Raw genomic sequence first — 23,109 nt, 5'->3', positions numbered from 1 at the left:
TGAAGGTCCCACTCTCCTCGATCCAAACCTTTTCAACTAAGATTGCCAAATTTCTACTATTGGTATCTGCATTGCAGACAAAGATGGCCCCAGACTCTCTGCACAACTCACAATGTAAGACAAGTCTAGCACCACTGCTGCACTCTTTGTCCCCCCCGATGATTTATAAATACCACCACTGTGCAGCCAGCACATTGTCCAAATTTCCTCACAAATAAAAAAAAAAAAAAGTTTCTGGCTGGAAAGTAAGGCCCATATTTGCAACAAGAATCCCTGGTCTTCCCAAGCTGAGGCAAGAAAGTACACTTTCTTCAGACGAGGTTCCTGATAATTTCATCCAGCATCATATCAAAACGTTGTTCCTCATAATTGGCAGATCTTGTAAGAATCTACTTAGATATCTGGTCAGTCAACTTTAGTAACAGAAACCCACGGATGACCACAGGCCAGGCTTTTTGAGTTGTACCTAGTATTCTACTCCTGCAGGTGGCACTATACCCAGTAGGAGATGACCTAAAGCAGATCTGTGTTCTTCAAAGAGCAAAAGAGAAACATATTTGTACAAAAGTACATGTCTTTCCCTTGAACTGTTCAGACATAGCTCACTAATTGTATTTTAACATCCTGGAATATTGAACAACTAAAATAGGAACAGAAAGTGATGGCAAATCTCTCAAGTTGGGCGACAGGCTGCAACAACACAAGGACCATTGCATGTTAAAATTACTATCCGTCTTCCTGCCCCAGTGACAACAGGTCTTCTGATTTCTTGTTCTCCTGCCATAGGCTGTCACAAGGACATGAATTATAAGTAGAAGCATCTATGCTTTCTAAGTTTAACCAACCCTAAGTAATAAAAGTTTTGGCTGGAGTAGGGCTTTAAAGAAAAATGTATACCTTCATAAATATAATATAGTAATTGTGTCAGTGGACACAATAAGTCGAATTTATCAAAACTGGAGCAGGCAGAATCTGGAGCAGGGGTCCATGGCAACCAATTAGCTTCTATCTTTCATTCTCAAAGCTTACCTGAACAACCTGAAGAAAAAAGTTGATTGGTTACTATGGGCAACTGCTCTAAATTCTGTCTGCTCAAGTTCTGATAAATTTCCCCCAATGAACTACATGTGATAGGCATGTGCCAAGTCTCCTTTTATATAAAATGAGCTGCATGTCATAGCAAATATAAATACAAAACCATATTTAAATCTGTAAGAATGTTAAATTGTATAAAGAAATACGCTTTATGATATACTGTATATTTAACTATTACAATAAACTATTTACAATTAAATATTTCTGCAAAGGTTGAGTGTATTTTCAGTTTTTCAAGTTAATGTTTGAGCGCAAGAGCTCATCTTCAGAGTTGAATAAATTAAAGGCATAGTCCAGCTTTGGGTTTTGGGGTTCAGTTTTTGGGCACCAGTTCACAAAAAAGGATGTTATGGAACTGGTGAAAGTGCAGAGAAGGGCGACTAAACTCATAAGAGGCATGACGGAGCTCAGCTATGAGGAAAGATTAACTGACCTGAATATGTTCTCTGTGGAGAAGAGGCGATTAAGGGGGGACATGACCACTATGTATAAATACATAAATGGTCCATATAGTGAGCTTGATGCCAAATTATTCACTTTAAGGTCACTGCAAAGGACAAGGGGGCACTCTTTGCGTCTGGAGGAAAAGAGGTTCAACCTTTGCATACGGAAAGGATTCTTCACAGTTAGAGCTGTGAAAATGTGGAATAGACTCTCCGGGAGCTAGTTCTAGCTAGCTCAGTTAACTGTTTAAAAAATAAATCTGGATGTATTCCTAAATGCACAGAATATTACTGGATATTGACTTCTTATAGGTACTGTATATTAAGCACCAGAGATTGTTGATCCAGGGAATAGCCGATTGCCTTATGGGATCAGGAAGGAATTTTTCCCCCTGTTGGAGCAAATTGAACCATGCTTTATAGGGTTTTTTTGCCTTCCTCTGGATCAACAGTGGTTAATTGTGGGCACAGTGTTCTTTTTAGGCTTTTCTTCTTTTTAATATCTCTATAGGTTGAACTCGATGGACATGTGTCTTTTTTCAACCTGACTAACGATGTAACTATGATAGCATTCAGTATATGAAATACTTTTTTCTGTGTTAAAGTATTAGATTCTTTACATTAAGATGCCGACGAAATGGACCATTAATGACTAATCTCTCTGAAGTCTCAGAGAGATCACTCTGCTCTCTCTGAGACTCTGGAGCTAAGAGGCAGATAGGAGAGAAGCAGCTCAGACGGGCACAGTACCTTGCAGCCGAGGCCGCAAGGAACTGTGCTGGTCTGAGTGCGTGCGGACGGCAATGCATCCCTGCCGCACAGCTGCCCGTACATGCTACGGGTGGCTGTGCAGGGATGTAGCGGCAACTCTCTGGAGGGGGGGCCCTCTTCTTCCTCGCAATTGCGACCGCTGCGACCCTGGTAGTTCCGCCAGTGATCAGAAGTAACAGGAGTTGGACAAACTATATCTCTGTTGCATGGCAAGGGTCTAACAGGTGTGATGGGCACAAAGTAAATATTTTATGAGAAAGAACCACCTTAATATTTAAACAAGATGCACACCCACATGATTGTTGTTCTTCCAGTATATACTAGAAACAATTCTCACATATAGATTGACTGGAATATGAGGATTTTGCATTGGATCAATCTGAGTCCTGAGAACCAGGCACTGTAGCATACCTTGACAATAACTGTAATCCGACCAAATTATCAAAATGCTCTTTTGAGATGTACACAAGTAATCTGCAAAGTAATGTGCACAAGTGTTAACAGGGCACATTCTAGTGGTAAAAATACTGAAGAAAAATGAGCCAGATTTTTTACTGCTCATCACCTCATCTATAAAATTGCATACACAAATAAACTGCACACACTTATACAGTCATCTGCTTTGACAAGTCCACAAATAAGAGATAAGGATGATCTGGCAGCTTTGACATCTTGTGTCTTAAGAACAGCACTGAACTCAGTCTCATCTGCGTTACCTGCTGCTAAACAATGCAGCAGACTGGCAGGTTGGAGACTATTAATGACTAGCGGCTCATTCAGCCTCCAGTATCCTTCCAGTGTCAAAAATGAAATTCCGAAGCACATCAACTCAGCCACCTGAGGACCCAGAAAAGAAGCGATTAGTCATTTCAGTGTGTGTGATGCTGCCTGCTCCTATTATGAATATTCGATTATGTTACCTCTGTTGAAATAGCAAATATGAATTTCTGTATAAAATATCTAGACTGAAAATACAGTGAATTGATGAAGAAATCCAGGGCAGAAGTGGTTAAGGTAACAGTTCCAAATAACACACAATTTAATGATGTGCTTGGATTCAAACTGTCAATATTCGGATTAAACATTGTTCGACTCCAGGGTCTAGCTTGGATTTGTAAGGGTCTGCGAAGCATTGGTTCTTGTGATTTTCTCATTAAACGCAAGCTCAGATTTCTTTCCTTAGGAGCTACAGGCAAGACACAGATCATTTAAACACTGAACATCCTGAACTTATAAGAACAAAGAGGAGGGATGGAAAATACAGAAATGAAAGCCTTTTGCATGGATATTCAGTATAGAACAGATAGAAAAGGTAATGAGCTTCTAAAATCCCTGCGGGACTGAAAGAATGTTCACATAATTACCTGAGATGGATTCACAATCTTAGTCTGCTTGCAACTAAGCTTGAATTCTGAGTTGAGAATAAAATCGTTTTTCACACTAACTACTCTTTGGCCAAAGCCTGTTAGTTGTGACCTGATTCTGTTAGGAAGCCACGCTTAATTTTGCACGCTGTGCTTTACCTGGTCAGCATCAACAAAGATGATTTTGTCAACAGCAAGTGGAAAAAGAACATCCAAGAAGAGGATTTTGTAACCCCAAATTATCCGTTGTTTCTCAGTCTGCTGGTGCAGCCATCTTGGCCATTTGTACTGAACCAATTCATACTGGAAGCCATATACTTTTGCCATGTGAGGGATAGTTTCCTAGGGACAGAGATATAAAAAAAGGTTCTATAATAAGGCAGTTTTGTGAAGCTAACTACACAGATTCAACTTACAACTTATTGAGTCAGTATAATGCCAGAAGTCATCTAAAAGGCATGTCACAAAATATCTTCTGCTTATTTAACTTTATTGGTATGGATTGCTTGTTACATCATACTTAGTTGAATAAGCGGAAGATATCTGTGGGGTATGGCCTTATTATTAAGTTACATGTGGTTTCTGTACTCCTCACATGCGATCATCCTGTGGGTGTGCCAAGAATGTGTTGTTGCAAAAGAGACTTTCTTTGTGAAAATTGGATCTGGGTCCTGGGTAATACAGAGTTGAAGAATCTGCTTTGCGATCATCAGATGAGTGTCTGTAAAGAAATATGGATATTTGGGCCTGGAATCTCACTCTTGTTTTGTGATCTTTGACAATATACAGTTGTGTGAAAAAAGAAGGTGCATCCTCTTTGAATTCTATGGTTTTTAAATCTCAAAAATGCATTCAAGTACCTAAACTATTAACAAAAATGTAACTTATTTGTGCATCACTTGTCTGTAGATCTTCAAATCATCTCTAAATTTGCGCTGACACTGTCCTCCCTTCTGGAGGGTGGCTACCTTTGCACCCCATGGTCCCTGTGTGCTTGCACCCATGATGGACTACAATCTCAATACAAATTAAAAAACTAAAAGTGAGATTGTAGTCCATCACGGGAGCGAGCATGGAATGGTGGCTACTTTACAACACATACAGGGACCATGGGCTACAAAAGTAGCCACCCCCCAGAAGGGAGGACAGTGTCTGCGCAACTTTAGAGATGACACACAAACACAGGGACCATGGGAAACAAAAACACCCACCTTCCAGAAGAAAGACAGTGTCGGCACACATTCAGATGATTTGGGGGATCTACAGCTGAGTGATGTACAAAGAAGCTACATTTCAGATAATAGTTAAGGTACTTGAATGCATTTTTAAGATTTAACTCTTTGGTTGTGTCACTTTAAAATTAGGTAAATACAACCTCAGATGAACAACACATGACATATTACACCATGTCATTATTTTTTCACAAACATAAATAAGCGGCAGCTGCAGCTAACCATTATTTTCATAATCGATTACTTAGCCGATTATTAAGTTCGATTAATCGGTTAATTGGATTAAAACATGGTTTCAGTGATGGACTACTAGTTTGTAGTGAAATTGTAGTCCATCACGGGAGCAAGCCTGGAGCGGTGGAAATAAAAAAAAAGTGTGGTGTGCAATATAGTACATTATACAGCGCCGCAATGCAGATTACCAACAGCTATCGAGGAATACAGCATATGGCAGCAATATTCCATTATACTATAATGTTCTATTGCTGGGATTTGTAGTCCTCTGTAGCTGGTGTTATTCTGCATTGCGCTGTATATAATGTATTATTGCTGGGAATTGTAGTCCTCTAGCTGGTGGTATTCTGCAGTGTGCTGTATAATGATTATACGGCGCAATGCAGAATACCTGCAGCTATCGAGGTATACAGCAAATTGCAGCAATAGTACATTATACTAGAATGTATTATTGCTGGGATTTGTAGTCCTCTGTAGCTGGTGTTGTTCTGCGTTGCGCTGTATAATGTACTATTGCTGGCATTTGTTGTATTCCTATATTGCGGGCGGTATTCTGCATTGCGCTGTGTAGTGATTATACAGCGCAATGCAGAATACCAGCAGCTATATAAGAATACAACAAATGCCAGCAATAGTACATTATACATACAGTGTATAATATATTTCTGGGATTTGTAGTCCTCTATAGCTGATGGACTACAAATCCCACTACCCCAGCAATACATTAATACAGCACCATGTAGGGGGGGGAGGTCCGACTAATCGACGATGGCAAACGTTGGCAACGTTTTCCATCGTCGATTTTAATCGGCGTAATCGATTAACTGTTGCAGCTCTAGACATAAAGCCAAAATAGAGAAGTTATGTGTAAATATCTAAGTACACACTTACTGCTTCCATAGGAATTAAGATGCTAAGTAGTATCCAGGTGCTGCTAATCAAACACCCTTGATTAATTTATAATCGGCAAGTGTGACCACCTCTATAAAAGCTGACGTTTTAGCAGTTTGCTGGTCTGGAGCATTGAGGTGTGTGGTAACTCAATGCCAAGGAGATAAAATATCAGCAATTATCTTAGAAAAGCAATTGTTGCTGCCCGTCAATCTGGGAAGGGGTATACATTCATTTCCAAACAACAAGAAAGATTCAAATGGAAAACATTCAAGGCAGTTGCCAATCTTCCCAGGAGTGGACATCCCAGAAAATTCCCCCCAAGGTCAGACCGTGGGATGCTCAGAGAAATTGCAAAAAACCCAAGAGTTACATCTCACTGTACAGGCCTCAGTTACCATGTTACATGTTAACCTTCATGACAGTACAATTAGAAAAAGACTGAACAAGTCTGGTTTGTTTGGAAGAGCTGCCAGGAGAAAGCTTCTAATAAGAACATAGCAGCAAGATTTGGGTTTGCAAAGTTGTTTCTGAACAAACCACAAGGCTTCTGGGACAATGTAATTTGGACAGATGAGACCAAAGTGGAGATGTTTGGCCATAATGCACAACGCCATGTTTGACAAAAAACAAACACAGCATATCAGCACAAACACCTCATACCAACTGTCAAGCACGGTGGTGGAGGGGTGATGATTGGGGCTTGTTTTTCAGCCACAGGACCTGGGCACCTTGCAGTCATTGAGTCCACCAGGAACTCCACTGTTGTCTGGTATCGGGTCATGCAACAGGACAAGGATCCCAAGCACACCAGCAAATCTACAAGAGACTGGCTAAAAAAAGAAAAGAACCACGATTTTGCAATGGCCCAGTCAAAGCCCAAACCTCAACCTGATTGAAATGCTGTGGTGAGAGCTTACGAAAGCTGTGCACAAACAAATGCCTGCAAACCTCAATTAACTGAAGCAACGTCAAAAAGAAGAGTGGGCTAAAATTCTTCCACAATGATATGAGAGATGAAAAAGTCATACAAGAATTGATTACTTCTAGTTATTTCTGCTAAAGCTAAGGTGTACTTAGTTTTTCACATACGGCTTCTTCATTTTGGCTTTACGTTTGCAAAATAAATAATGACACAGTGTAATATTTCATGTGTTATTGTTCATCCGAGGTTGTATTTTCCTAATCTTAGGACCTGCTAAGGACCAGGTGATTTTTATTATGTCCCGATACGTAAAACCATAGAATTCAAAGTGAAGCTAGCCGAAGGATCGGCCGAAGCTATGGCCAGATGCTTCGGCAGCTTCGTGAATAGACCCCATAGTTTGTATCCAAAACACTTGTTACACAGGCTCTTGTCCTCTTTGCCACACAGGCTAGTCTCTTCACCACACAGGCGATACACTCCTCCAGACACAGAGTGGTTCCAGGGTGGAGCCCTCCTGACTCCCGCACGGAGATCCTCTCTGTCTCCCAGGTGGAACCTTGAACCTGACCCAGCATCCTTCTCATAAGGGCTGTCCAGCTCATAAGGGCTGACCAGCACCATCATTTGGTGCTGGTCACCACTAAAGCCCCGACCCAGGAATGGAGATTTCTTCCCTCCCAGTTCTCTTAGAAATCTCCCGGCTCCAGGATCCCAACTATAATCCAGAAAGTTCTCACTCTATCCTCTTTCCTATCTTCTTACATCCAGCAGAAGTTAAAAAAGGGTTTATTATTACTTTGGAATTATTGCTCTAGATCGTGTGATTATTGTCCCCAAAAGAAAAGAGGATAGGCACTACAGAACCCTAAGGAGTCTGAAAACGGTGTTGACAGCTTACACTGTGCTCTGCATAGATTCAGTACATATTACTATTCTGGGTGGCGGTCTTCTGACTTTGCTAGCGTTATACATGTATTGATCTGACAACTGCTAAGCAATGCATTCTGTGAGGAAGAGAATGAGCTCAAAACAGTGGAGATCAGGAATCCTCAGAGATTTAGGACTCATAATGGGAGAATGGGAAAGGCTCTGGGCAGTCTAAGAGTCAGTTAACAGGCTGAGATATAAAAATGTGATGCAATATCTTTGGTTTCTGCTTCATTGTATCATTTATGGATCAAGTGGTTTTGATTTACAGGCATGTGACGCTAAGTAAAAGTAGGTCTTAGAAATACCCTGTTTCCCCGAAAATAAGACACTGTCTTATATTTTTTTTGGCTCAAAAAAGCACACTAGGTCTTATTTTCGGGGTGAGTCTTATTTTTATTTTTTTTCATGTACAACAATCCACACTTATTAATGTAGAAAAGTCTACATGTCTACAGAAATATGGTGATCAGGGCAATCGGGTGCCGTACCTCTCCATGAGCAATTTGCTAACCAATCATTGGCCAGAATGAGCGAAGCGCACTTTCACTATCGATTCCTCACAGGTGGAGTGCATTTGGCATCACTCCGCCTGTGACAGGAGCCGGCGCTATATAGGAGGCATCTGCTCTGCTCCCTCCACTGTGGCCTCGCTTCCTCTAGAGCTGGCTTCATTGGCACTGCTGATTCTCTCCTGCAGCTCTTCAAGTGAGAATGGTCACAACTAGGTCTTATTTTTGGGGTAGGTCTTATATTTGAGGAATTCCCAAAAATAGTACTAGGTCTTATTTTCGGGGTAGGTCTTATTTTCGGGGAAACAGGGTACTACTGGTAGAATACACATAGCACTTGGCAAACTATTTATTAGCAATCTACCAATAATATATTTATACTTGCTGACAAATATTTAGGGAACAGAACTATTTATTTGTATTTATTTATTTCCATGAAAGTGTTAAATTGTATTTTTACAATATGTTTACATATTGCCATGTTCTGATTTTTACGGAAATGTTACTGCAACATAATATCCTTTTATAGGAAAAAATGTAATGTACAACAAAGAACAAAACCTACAGTTTAACAACCCTCTCAACAACTGAAGGACAGGTTGGAAAAAAACAGGATTTACATAAATTGAATGAAAGAAAAATAAACAACATGAAGCTATGAGTTGTGCCATTTTTTAAATATACAGTCAAATGAATGTAGGTTTTAATTTAAATGCACAATCAAAATTCCTAAATGTAAGAATAAAAAAAGCTTACCGTAAACCGTGGGGAAAGGTAGTTTTTCAAAAACCAAAACTTTATGGGTGTTTTTGTATGTCGAAGAACTGAAAGCATCATTATTCTGTAAAGAAATTAAGGCTGAGATTAACTTAATGTTCCTACCAATTTATGATAATTATAAAAGAAACTGAGCATATGATGAGCAAATACTTAAGCAGATGTTACATTCAGCTAAAACTATATCTAAACAGTTGGTAGATCCAGAGATATAGGCAGCTGAACTTGTATGTAAAGCTCAGCCAGTTCCAACCTCCCACAGCTTCCTATTATTCATCAATATGATCCAGCATGGCTGGCATTGACATAAATGATGGGACCCTTAACACAAAATTTTGTTGCACTACCTTTAGAAGCAATCACTGCAAGCATGCAATTTCTGTAGCTCTCAATGACCTCTGCATCTGCCAACAGGTAGTTTGGCCAATCCTTGAGCAAACTGGTCTTGCTGTTTCAGGAATGAAGAGTGCCTTCTCCATACTGCATGTTTCAGCTCTTTCCATAGAGGTATAATAGGATTCAGATCAGTACTCATAGAAGACCACTTCAGAATAGTCCAATGTTTTATTATTATGTTTTTCGTTTACCATTTATGGGTGCTTTTAGCTGTGTGTTTTAGGTCATTAACCTGTTGGAGGACCCAAGGCCTACAATTGGGACACTAGGCAGCTTTCTTATACTAGGCAGTAGGTTTCCAGAATGCCTTGATAGTGTTGAGATTTAATTGTGCCTTGCACAGATTAAACAAACAGATATACCATTGCACACCAGACTGGAATCCACTGTAGTATGTAGAAGGGTGCTGGAATGACGTGGAGTTGGCGCTGCACAAATTCAAACATAGAGGAGATAGTGAGCCGCACACTAAGGTCCAATGCATCAGTACGTCCTTTTATTGACAGCAGATACAGATGGCATCACAAAAATGAGCAACGTTTCAGAACCTATCGAGGTCCCTTCATCAGGCAAATAACATAGTGCCTATATTTCTTGCCTGATTAAGGGACCTCGATAGGTCCTAAAACAATGCTCATACTTGTGATTCCATGTGTATCTGCCGTCAATAAAAGGACGTATTGATGCATTGGACCTTAGTGCGCGGGTGACTATCTCCTCTACGTTTGCACAGATTCAAGACACACCATTCCAGATGCAGCAAGGCAGGCCCAAAATATAACTAAGCCTCCTCCATGTTCCACAGTAGGTACAGTGTTCTTTTCCTTAACACCTTTATTTTTCATTCATAGAGGTGATGTGACTTCCCAGAAAGCTCCAGCTTTGCTTCATATGTTCAAAGAACATTCTCTCAAACATTGTGCCTTGTCAATTTTGCAAATTCCAGGTCTTCCCTTGAGCTTACTGTTGCTCAAAAAGTGATGGATGGTGCAATTAGACACTGATGTACCTTGACCTTGGAGTTCAGTTTGTATCTCTTTAGAAGTGTTCCTTTGACTACATTTGCACTATCCTTCTCTTCAGTCGGGGGTAGTTTCCTCTTGAAGTCAAATTTAGGGTGCAATCCCATGGACTTTACACTTCTTATTAATGGCATGATGGTCTACAATCTTCTTTCAGACCTCAGGCAGCTTTCTCCTTGGCTTTGCTGGTCTATGTTCATTGTGGTGGTGATGATACCAAACAGCAGATTGTCTAATTTTCTCCTTTTAAATAAAATATCACTGTGATCTAATTATTTACAATCTGTTCTAGGGCTACCAACAACTACGTCCAGGCCACTTTAGAGTATCATTACACAATAAGAAATGATTTATCTATTTTTACACTTTCTTAGCTTTACTCTAAGGCATACCAAAGGCATGCAGGTATACATAAGACACTTGCTTTTAATTTTGTCACTTTTCAGCTGGAATGGAGCATTGTTTCAATGAGCTGTAAGGTTACCAACAAATATCTCCATGTCTGTTTAACCCTGCAATACTCTAGGGCACCTTGAAATCTGTAACAATATCTAAAGGGTGCTGTAAAACCTGCAGGCTAGAGAAGGAAGGCAACTTTGTGGTATTACAAGAAGGAAAAGTCATAAGCAAATAGATAATGCTGAAAATGGACAGAGTGTCTCAAAAACTGGCAACACAGGAGAAGCAAATGTTTAACAATTTCCTTATGGTCTAGAACTGTCCTGACCTTCAAGGGTTCACAAAACATCAGCTTCTGTTCTTTTACAGCAGGCAATTACAGCCCTAACAAGATTAGAGAACAAATATTAATGTCTCTAAAAATTCTATAATACTAGGTGATGCAGCAGGATTGTATCACTGTCAAAGATTTCACAGCATCAATATTTATGCCTGTTCACTTGAAAATATTGTGCACGTAACGAGGTAAAATTTAACTACAACTATGTGAAGGAGAAAAGATTGAAATATAACTTAATCATCTTTTGATTAAATGTCTGCATGATGTATTCTGGCATGCCCAATAATATTGTCATTTTACAACACAAGCTCAGCTTATGAATTCATCATTTTAAACCACAAAAGGCTGGATGACCTTGAAACACAAGGCACTCAAGCATATATGCTCATTTCCCTACCTAAACATGGTAGATAATAAATAATGTTTATAACTCAAGGCAACAGGGAGAACTGCTTTTCATTGCAAATGAGAGGGCAACACAGCCAGATCAAGCTTGCACTGGACACTTTCCCCTTGCCCTAATTTCAGCAGAAAATTGCACTTTTATATGACACAGGTAAATTGCTTTCAGCCTTCAAATAAGCCTTATTGCAACACAGATGGAAAGGAAATTACAGTTCTAATATAGTTTTAATTGTATGTGAAGAATCATTGCAATTTTTGGCTTAGCTTTGCTGGAGCATATAGTAGCTGGTACATAGAACCAGTGTAGAATACAAATAACTCGGAAAAGAGTGGTCTATAATTAGAAATTCCCTATGTCTGTTTCTATACATTAAAATATGTCTCTATTTAAAGGAGAATCCTCTAGTTTATGTCAAATTAATTCCAGGTACTTAGTCAACAATGCTAATAGCATAACATAGCATAGCATAACATTTACAGGGGTAGCTCATAAATGTGTATGTTGCTTTACACAATGTGACACAGCATGTTTTAAGTTTTTAAATGTATCTAAAATGTAGATTTCCCTAAATAGATGGGGATGGACTATGGATACGTTAAAAATTGGAATGAGTGTCTTAAATGCACATTAACAGGGACTTTTTCTTGAAGTGCCTGGTTCTCAATAATCTTGCTAGTATATATGCGGACTGAAAAAAGCAGAGAGTTTGCAAGAGCAATAAAAAGACCAAATTTAAAGTGTCCTGCTTATGGAAAAAAAAAAATCAGTTTTATTGGAGTATTAATAATTTGCATTTATTCAAATGAGAAGTAACTCCAAACACCTGTAAATGATCTGTCCAAGCAGGCTCCTCTATCTCTTAGCCTCCTATACAATGGAGAAACAACATACATGTAAAGGCAAACACTTTTAGACTGGCCTTGCACTTTAGTGTGGATGGAAGAATCTGATTTTTTTTTGCTCATCCCACAGGCTGAACAAAAAACATCTAATAGTGTCTAATAGGAAATCTCCCTAGCATGACAAAGCAAAAATAAACGTAATACTTAAATATCAAAAACTCAATAAAAAAACAAAAAAAGATTTAACTACACATATACTTGAAGGCCTTACCAAATAGCACAGCCTTTATAGCATAGTATACCGATGCCTAAAATTTAGGGGTTGAGGAGGTCAATAAAGCCAGAAACAACTTTTCCTATGTCTCTGTTAACACAAGGCAGAGAATGAAACAATGAGTAAAAAATAAAACTCAAAGCACTACCCGACAAAATATACAAGTCATCCAAAACATCAAACTTTGTACATTCTGTGCAAAAGAAATTATAAACAGGTATTCTGTAACCAAGGATATAATTCCTCACTGCTTTATGGTTACACTAGAAAGAAATGTGGAAAGAATATATGAATTGCATACTCTCACTCCTTCTTTCACTTTGTTGCCCTAATGTGAAAGCCTAAAAGGTCTTTCCAAAGATCCAGGCCTGTCTAAACTATTTCATACATTTTTTAATTCTTTGTGCAATATCTTTATTCAAATTAAAAATAAATATTAGAATTGAACATGTAAAAGCAGTAGTAGGTGTGGATCACAAGGGGTGGGTCCTCTGTTCTTTAATATACTCCAATAAAAAGATATTATGATAAGTCAAAAAGTATGTTTACTTGAATGCTGAGGCTAGTTGCAGCTCACAGAGCTACCTTACGTCCAAATCTGGCATCAGAGAAGGGTCTGCACATCGACCTTGTAAAACTCAGCAAATGTGTGAACCTGAAGAACAGGCGGCAGGCTTGAAAATATGAGATACAAATACCTGATGCTGAAGTCCAAGAGGCATTTACTGATGTTCTTACCTGTCCTTTGACTGGAAAGGATAGAACCTTGGTCCCTAAGCCTATGGACATGAATGATGAACTGCCTAAGCCACCTAGAAATAATGTAAGAAGGGGTAGGTACTCCCTTACTTGTACCTTCAGGAATAACGAAAAGAAAGCCCGTTAGCCTGAAAAAAAGTCGAGAGATAAACATGAAAAGCTTGCACTACATACAAGCAGTGGATGCAAATTTCCTTGGGTTTTACTGGAACAAGACAGAAAGATGGAAGTACAATGTCCTGGTTAAGGAGGAAATCTTAAAAAGAAAAGAGGCCCTAGGCATCAAAGTAATCTTCTGTAGCATCAGAAAAGGTTTTTTGCAAGACAAGGCCACTAACTCAAACTCGCCTCACAGAGGTGTTGGCAATTAGGAAGGCTACCTTATTGATGAGAGTAGACAGAGAAATAGCTCTGACCGGACAAAGCCCAAACGAAAATTGGGGGGTGCCGAAAGTGACAGAGAACGCCGCCGCACATCGAATGCAAAATACCATATAGTCACTCACACTCCGTTACTAGATAGCAGTCAATCTTTTTTATTGACTGAACATGAGGTCACATACACAAAGCGACGCTTTGGAACCAGGCAGTCCCTTCTTCAGGCGAACAACAGTGTTAACGCCAATACAAAGTGCAAACATATATACATAGAAATGGAGGGAAACAATCAATCAATTAGCCAATCACAACAATTCACCAGAGTGTGTACCTCCCACTCAAACGTCATTTGACGTTGTATTTCCGCCCCCCTCCTGATGATGCTGCATAATGTCTACAGCAGCTTACACAGAAAAATAATGACCACAATGACCATATAGTGTACTGCAATCATGACGGTCTGTCTCCTTGATGCATCCGTATAGCTGCTGTGATCAAATCAAAGTCTGTCATATAATCCTATGAACCAGGCCCCTAGTTCCGCCCCACACATGTCATCATGCGGAAATGGGCGTAAAGAGAGGAGTCATGGCAACATGGTTAAACAATTCCTGCTGTCAGTAGGATCGTGCTAGCTATGCGGGCACATGCGCCACAGCCTATCATATTGCCCCTGAGCTGTTAGTGGATTGGAATCTGGGAGGGTCTACTGGACCATTTCCTCTGTGCATATGATCTGACATACAGTAATTATGTAGGTTTGCAGGTTCCTTCAGGGGGGTGCTCTCAAAACCAACTGCAGAAGCAGGGTAGGTTATATGATTACCTGGGACCTTGTCACCATAAGGCAGCAGCAGTGAGTGCTGTTGGGGTGGTGCAGGCTTTGGGTAGAAAGCTGAAGGGGCCCTGAAGGCATGTGCACATTGAAGTGACACAGAGGGAGCAGTACAAGCTAAGTAAGGTAGGTGCAAGTAACAAAGTATATGCAGTACTGTGCAAACGTTTTAGGCAGGCGTGAAAAAATGCTGTAAAGCAAGAATGCTTTCAGCAATAAAAGTGTTAAGAGTTTATTTTTATCAATTAACAAAATGGAAAGTAAATGAACAGAAGAGAAATCCAAATCAAATCAATATTCGGTGTGACTGCCCTTTGCCTTCAAAACATCAATTCTTCTAGGTACACTTGCACACAGTTTTTGAAGAAACTTGGCAGGTAGGTTGTTCCTAACATTTTGGAGAACTAACCACAGATCTTCTGTGGATGTAAACTGTCTCAAATCCTTCTGTCTCTTGATGTAATCCCAGACAGACTCGATGATGTTGAGATCAGGGCTCTGTGGGGCCAAACCATCACTGGACTCCAGGACTCCTTGTTCTTCTTTACACAGATGATAGTTCTTAATAACATTGGCTGTATTTTTAGGGTCATTGTCCCGCTGCAGAATAAATTTGGTGCCAATCACACCCCTCCCTGATGGTATGGCATGATGGATAAGGATCTGCTTGTATTTCTCAGCATTGGAGGACACCATTGATCCTGACCAAATCTCCAACTCCATTGGCAGAAATGCAGCCCCACATAAGACTGCAGAGATTCATTGCCCCGGAGAACTTTGTGTGCTGTGTGTTTTACAGTTTAATATTTTATCTGTGGAGAGCCGGTCACCATTTGCCTTAATGTGAACCATTCTTCTAAAAGGCAGCAGGCTGTCTGGAGTGACCATTGTTACAGTAATGGGATTAAGCTCCTCTCTAATTAAGACAATCCAATGCGGTACATAGCTGTCTGGGGGAGGGGACTGTTCAATGTAACAATGAATGCTTATCTGATCCTGTGAGATATAAATTCTGTGCGCTCTTCCTCAATAAAGAAGTTCTTGTTTCACTCCAAAGTCAGTATTGTCCGATTCTTGAAGTAAGCCTCCCATGCCATAGTCACTGGCTTCTGGTTCCAGTACCCTGGGAACAGGCTTAGGACGGAGATATCCAGTCAGGGTACCAGGGAGTCCGTCACAAAGATCATGACTCTGTTAAGAACCAGTAAAGTGGCTGCCGCAGCACAAGGTAATCTAAAAGAGACAACTGGAAAAAACTTGCCTGATCAGGATTGCTTTGCACTGTTCTGATGGTAGAGAGAAGACTTATGGTATGCACAGCATTAATCCTTTGGAATTGGTTAGAAAAGTAAGTTTACAGCATAAATATGTGATCATTATGCTAAAAAGGCAACATGGACCAAAATCTGTAAGAAACATTTTAATAGCTTATTGAATCCAACTAGATGAGTGCACAAATACAGTGGTCAGTAAGTGTAAATGAATGGAGTAAAATTATATATCACAGACTATTGTTGGAACCTAGCTCCTGATAGGAATGTATAATGGTTTTCTAAATATTTTCTTTCATAATTTACTATGGCAAGAACTACAAATGTTACCTGTAACATCATTTACTTGCAGTTCATTACAAGACACAGGATCAGACTCTTAGATCATGCAGCGACCTTTGGATGATTAGACACTGTAAAGACAGTCCTAACAACCCATTCCACTCCCAGCAAGCCTCAGTTTTGTAGCAAGCAATAAGGAGAGAATCATAAGAACAGAGGGGAGGGACCTGTGTCCTGTCATGTAATCAACTAAAAGGATTTTACAAGTAAGACAAAAATCCTATTTTCCCAATTGTACGTTACAGGACACAGGATCAGATTCTTAGTTCATAGGTTGTCCAAAAGCAGTCCAACAGATGGGTGGGCAACACAACAAAACGCTAACAGGCCCATGTAACAGGTCAAAATTAATCTGCCATGCTTGCCTCACTGCCCCTGCCTTGCTGTACCAACCACATGGTACTAGATGTTTACATTGGGTCTAAATATGAAATCAACATATTAATACACATTGTTTAACCTCCAAGGACTCAAAACAAAATTAGAGGGAATCATACTCATGTGATGAGGGAATGTATGATAGGAGCAGATATCTAGAATTGGTTTATACCAGACTTTCAAGTGGCAGACTAGAAGTCAATGCTTCATCAAACACCACTTGATGAATTAGAATAGAGCTCTGCCTAAATGTAAGTGAATTGTAATTATTATGTAGGTCTTTGTTTAGTAAACATACACTTGTTTTTTTACATGTACAACAAACTTGCAAATGATGACAGAGCACTTTATCCTCACCTGAGAAAGCGCTCATACAGATGTCCTGATGCAACCGAGAAGATATTCAGTATATCTGATTTCTTGTCTTTTACTTCTGTATTCACTGCCCCTGTAAAGCTGAACAAGAAACATGTTTAGGTAAAGAATATTTAGGATGAAAAATAATATAATGTTTCTGTAAATTACCAAGATATGGGAAAAAATGGAAACTTGCATTTGTGATATTTTATAACAGAATCTGAAGCAGATAATTTACACATTTGACTCTTATCAAGTCTTGCTTCTCACAGCTTTGTAGATAACTCTAGGACATAAAACCACATGCTGTGATCCACGAAATATGCTCCTGTGACATATGTCGAGACTGTGTTGAAACTACAAAAGTTCTGCATTATTTACTATGTTATTATTTACTATGTAAAGCAACAGCAAATACTAGACTTAGGATAATAATAGGTACTGGCGTCTGGGTGTATTTGTACCTGTATCTAAACACAAGCAATTAAAGTAGCTCCAGGCAGGTATAAAGGACCCAAACTACTTACAAGTCTGTATGTATTAAATGTATTTTTATGCAAGTACCTGAATTTGACCTGGTAGCAGCCTCTTGTAGCCCCTTTACAACAAAACATAGACTAGGAGAAGTAGCACAAGGTGCCATCAGTTGTGTTCCAATACTCATATGCTAACAAGAAGAATGCTAACAGGAGGAGCGATGAAAGTGACAGAGAGATGAGCTCATCTGTCTGCTGCTTCTCCTTCACTATCCAGTCACAGAATGGGGAGGGACAAGACCTGTGAGTGTAACTTTACTGCAAAAGTGCTCACCATCAGCACACCATCTCCCTCTCTGAATGCGGCAGCAGTGTGTATTACATCATTTCCGCCTTCAGCTGTCATTTCTCTGGCTTCTGTAGCCAGAGAGAAGTTGGTGAAGCAGATCTCCGCTTCATCATCTTCTTTGGGGGTCCCTAGGTGACAATAAATATTACTCCATAAAGAGGACCTGTCACATCCTCTTTGCTATCACGTAGGAGGCTTCTTACCCCCTATGTGATAGCAATAAATTTAAGTGTACAGAAAAAAAAAATCACAAATAACAAAACAAAAAGAACACACTTTTTTTTTTTAAAGTCCTCCGTCCCCACATGCACACTCATACAAACATGCGTTGGGTGCGCCTATAAGCAAAAATGACAGTTGCGCTGCACGTTACATATTGTAGCGAACATCAGAGTGCGAGCAATAATTCTGGGCATAACATTCAGTTAACAGTAATTGGTTATCCGTTAACAGAAATTGATGAGCAGTAAAAGCTTTTAAAGCGTCACCTATGGCCAATTTTGGGTATGGTAGGATTTTGCACGCAATTTTAAGGCTTCACATGTTTGGTGTCTATTTACCCGGCATGACCCCATCTTTTATATTTTACCAATAAATTGGGTAATAATAAATGTTTCATAACATAATGTAGGAAAAATTTTTGGTAATTTTTTCTTTAAATAAAAAAACAGTGGTGATTAAATACCACCAAAAGAAAGCTCTATCTGTCCCCAAAAAATAATATACATTTAATTTCAGTACAGCATTGCACGACTGAATAAATGTCAGTCAAAGCACCCCAGCGCTGAATACTGAAAAATGGCCTGGACAGGAAGGGGGGTTTAACACCCCACCCCGGTCTTCAAGTGGTTAATTCATCTTTTTTTAGATTTTGGGGTTTTAATTAAATCACTCATTCTGATCCTACCAGCAAGACCATTCACAGGCACTTCCTCTATGATGTCCACAGTAAAAAAAAACAACAACAAAAAAAACATAAAAAGTCTACAGGATGTACACAGCACACAAGAGACAACATGAACAGAAAAAGGGCTTGTATTGACAGACTTTTGATCACTTAAAGCAGGGTTTGCATTCCCAATGCAAAACCTACTTGAAGCAGGTCAAAAGGATGTCAACTGCATGTCAAATGCACCGGTCATTGAATTCTGAGGGAACTAAGAAGCTTCTCAACATGGGCCCTAAGAGGAAAACAAACGTTATTTTATAAATAATATGCTTGGTTTACTTACAGTACTCTACAAAACAAGTATTATTTTAGGAGAGTTTAGTTCTACTATATAAAGTTCTTTTTTCCCAAAGATTCTGTGCGGTTTTCACATATGTAATGGAAGAATGTTTCATGGATCATGGCCATTAAAGCATGGTCTATGGATTAATCATAAAACATGGATTTAAATCAAGCTGTATTTGGATGTGGGTGCATTATTCTTTCTGAAACAATATATTGTTCCTAATAATTTAATGTGCCTAAAAAATATACACAATGGAATAGTAGTAGACTCCATCATAGTCGTACTCCAGAAGATTCCTTTCTGAAATTCTGGGATTTTTGCCTCATTTTATGTTGCTTGTGAACACCAGCAAATCAACTACACTGTAACATGTATGCTGTTAAGTAAATAGTAGAATAATGAGAGAACTGCACACCAGGGACCAATTTGTCTTGTTATCTGTTGCCTTGGAACAGAGCATTCTTGACTTTTCTTGGCTTGACCCATATTCTCTCTCTGCAGCATAAGATGTTGTGAATCTATGAAGGTTCCCCCTTATCAGCATAATTAAATGCGGTCAGTCGATTGATTGGGTCGAAGTTGATTTATCAGTGATGTATATTTAAAATGTATGAATGCATACATCACTTACATCTTCTTGTTTTATTAAATGAAGAGAACATGGTGTGCCATCAAAGCCTGAGTTCAAGTGTACTATAAATTCAGTGTTTGCGAGAAACTGGCATGAGCCACTGGCTGCTTACTGAACTCAATGCCTTCACTGGTGGCTTCATCCATCAACTGAAGTTGTTAGGACTCCCCATTCTTTTCCATCCATTAGAGCTATTAAGATAATCCACACAAGTGGGAATACAGAGTGCATCATTCTGTCGAGTTTCCATTTTGTACAATTAACTCAGGGGAAGTGTTAGAGAGAACAGAGGCTGAATTGTCAAGGGCAACAGATAATGCAGCTTGCCTACTTTATAATGCAACAGTCTGCTGAGTGCTTACATGAATTGAGCCATTCCACAAATTGCAGTGCTAAGATTCAGGGAACACTTGGCAGGTATTAAAAGGGGATCTAATGGCACCAGCACCACATTAGGTATTCAAAACAAACATTGTGAAATAAATAAAAAGGCCTTGTTATTATACTTTTAAAAACACTGCATATGCCTGCCTTGTCTGAATAGCAGCTTCTGCTTTTTTTTGTGCCTCAGGGTCATCTCCCGCAATGCTTTGCACCACGTCACATGCAGCTGGGCTCCAAGCTAGAGGAGAGGCTGGCAATGTAGAGAGGTAGGCAGGAACATGGGCAGGGCATTAAGATGAGGGGTGGAGTTGTGAGGGAGTAGTGAAAAAAAAATCATGTACTAGTTTCAGAGCCCAGTGTTTCTGCTCATGTGACTACAATGGGAGATATTGAGAAAGCAGAATTAAATGTGGACATAGGCAAGCAGGAAATGTATGTGAATGTGTTTCTCAGCATCTATTCAAAGGAATTTATGAGGACTAAATGCAAATAGAAATATACCTGTAAACATACAAGGTTAGATATGTTAAATGGCATGCTGAAGCAAATATAAATTGTTTGTTTTAGGACTTAGTGATGCTTAAACATTTGGTGCTTCATTTTGAAACCCACGTGTACACGGCCTTACTATTTTCTCATCCTTGGGCACAATTCAAACTTAGCCATCTGAACTCCTTGAACTCCTTAACTAAGTGAATGGCGAACTCTGTGGTGATCCTGACTAGTGCCATTAGTCTAAAGCAGACATAGTAATGTCTAACAACAAAGGGCCAGTTCAGAAACTACAGTTATGACAAGTTGGTATTTTATCATGTCAGCTGCCACTGAAGACTGACACTTTACATCCTGAAAAACAGTTTTAGATTGTATTACATAAATAAAAACCTTTAATTCGTTTTGCAGCTGCTGCGCTCTACAAAAGGCAATAAAATGGAAATTGGAATGAGGGCAATTGGTCTTAAAATTCCACAAAATGTAAAAAGATCAATGCAACTAAATCAATTTTGTCCACCCAAATGCTTCTTTTTTTTAGATTTAAAGAATGATAAATGTGGAAGTGCAGCATACCACCTTTTTTAGCCTCCTCATCTCAGCTACACTGTATCACAGGTCCCCATAGTCTGCCATTGCCCAATCTCCTTTGCTTTTCTTTCCTTGCTGTATCAAAGATCTGAGATATCTTAAGATCTTCATTGTGCTTCTCTCCTCATGTCCATGGATGGGACATTATCTGCCATAAAGATAAATGGGCTAAGCTCAATCTCTAAAGATGCCATCATTCAACATTATGGCAGATAATGTCCCATCCATGGACCGGAGGAGAAAAGCAAAATGAAGATCTTAAGATATCCGATCTATATTAGCTGAAACAAGAAACATATGAATTGTTGTAAATGCACTTCAGAAAGACGAAAACTTTAACTAAACTTTAACTAAACTTAGTGTACACATCTAGCAAACATCTTTAATATAGGCTTGTAAAAACACAGATTCTCTCAGCAGAATGAAATGATGAATGCTTTTTTTTAAGCATGTTAGCTTTAAAGGTAAAGTAATTATCATTTTGGCCCCAAAGAGTACATAAAAGAACAAAAATCATGTTGCCAGAGAGACCAAACTAGGCAGAATTTTTTTTTCCAATAAAGTAAAATTCAATCACTGTGAAATGCAACTACATGCCTAAAAGCACCTGTGGAAAATGCTTTATCTAAACATGGCACAGAAAACTTCACTAAATACATGTAATAATATTTCAGAGCAGTGATATGTAATACTGCAGGACAGCTAAACATCAGCTACAATTAGTCTACCAAAAATTAAGCCTCACGTATGAGGCAAAACTGGTTGTGTGCACCAGGATGAGACACTAAGGTTATCAGTTTTATTTATTTTTTACTTACATTTTTGCTATCACTGAGTAAAGAATATGAGAAAATCAGCCATTTTGTGACATTTATTTCAATCTGCTATACTTTTGCTGAAAGCTACAGAGATATTTCATGGAGTTCTGGACACCACTTTGTGTCCAGATGCTACAGATTGATGGTCCACTGTAAATTTATGGTTACACTGCTGCTACTTCTTTTTCTGCCTATAACTACCTCATTCTGACAGATAAAAGAAGTGTGACAGTGGTGATGTGCTGGTAGCTGGGTCAAAAAACTGCTTTGGCCTGTCAGAGAGAGATAGTGACAGGAAGCAATGATCGGAGGTCATACCACATACAGTGGTAGCTCGGTTCACAAACGCTTCTGTTCGTGAACAATTCGGTTTGTGAACAGGAAGTTCAGCAAAATTTTGCTTCAGTTCACGAACTCTGCATCGGGTGACGAACACAACCGCAGCTATCTTCCCTGCTCTGACACATGGTCGTGGCTTCCTCTAGTCGAGCAAAACAAATGGCAAACACACTCATCAATTTGTTACCAGCTTTACAGCAAGGTGCACATGGAAGGGCCTAATACAGTACAAAACAGCAAAACGTTTTCCCAGCACACTTACAAGCCAGCATGCAAAAAAACCTGTCTCACCGCTAAGGTTAAAAACAGAGGTTTAAATACACGTCTTCTGCAGAAAATGTCTAGTCGAGATCGCGGTCTGATCACAGTTTGATTCGGTAAGCGACCAATTCAGTTCGCGACCAGACTCGTGCAACAAATTAAGTTTGTGAACCGAGGTACCATTGTATATCTATCTTCACCATTCAGTACAGGTGCAAAATAGTGGAACGCAATGATATCCAAAATTTTAAATAGCTGAGGCATTAAAAATGTATGCTCTTCAGTTTAGCATCAAACCAAAATTATGGCCCTGCATCTGGTGTGGGAATAGATGTGTGGATTGCAGTTTGAGTTTTACTA

The 23,109-nt window shown here is 39.3% G+C and overlaps 1 protein-coding gene across 1 annotated transcript in view; it reads right to left on the bottom strand.

Annotated features, from left to right (window-relative positions):
* UGGT2 (UDP-glucose glycoprotein glucosyltransferase 2) overlaps nt 1-23,109 on the bottom strand; it is a 214,568-nt gene that overhangs the window by 19,004 nt on the left and 172,455 nt on the right. The window contains 3 exon segments of the mRNA XM_018568049.1: nt 3,833-4,015; nt 9,154-9,238; nt 17,174-17,272. Coding sequence (XP_018423551.1) covers nt 3,833-4,015; nt 9,154-9,238; nt 17,174-17,272 — 367 coding nt within the window.

The sequence above is a fragment of the Nanorana parkeri genome, unplaced genomic scaffold (assembly GCF_000935625.1).
Source record: "Nanorana parkeri isolate BGI_ZX_2015 unplaced genomic scaffold, ASM93562v1 scaffold1130, whole genome shotgun sequence".
In the NCBI taxonomy this organism is placed as follows: Eukaryota; Metazoa; Chordata; class Amphibia; order Anura; family Dicroglossidae; genus Nanorana; species Nanorana parkeri.
Note: the sequence above shows the minus strand (reverse complement) of the source record. Positions and strands in the feature narration are given on the sequence as shown.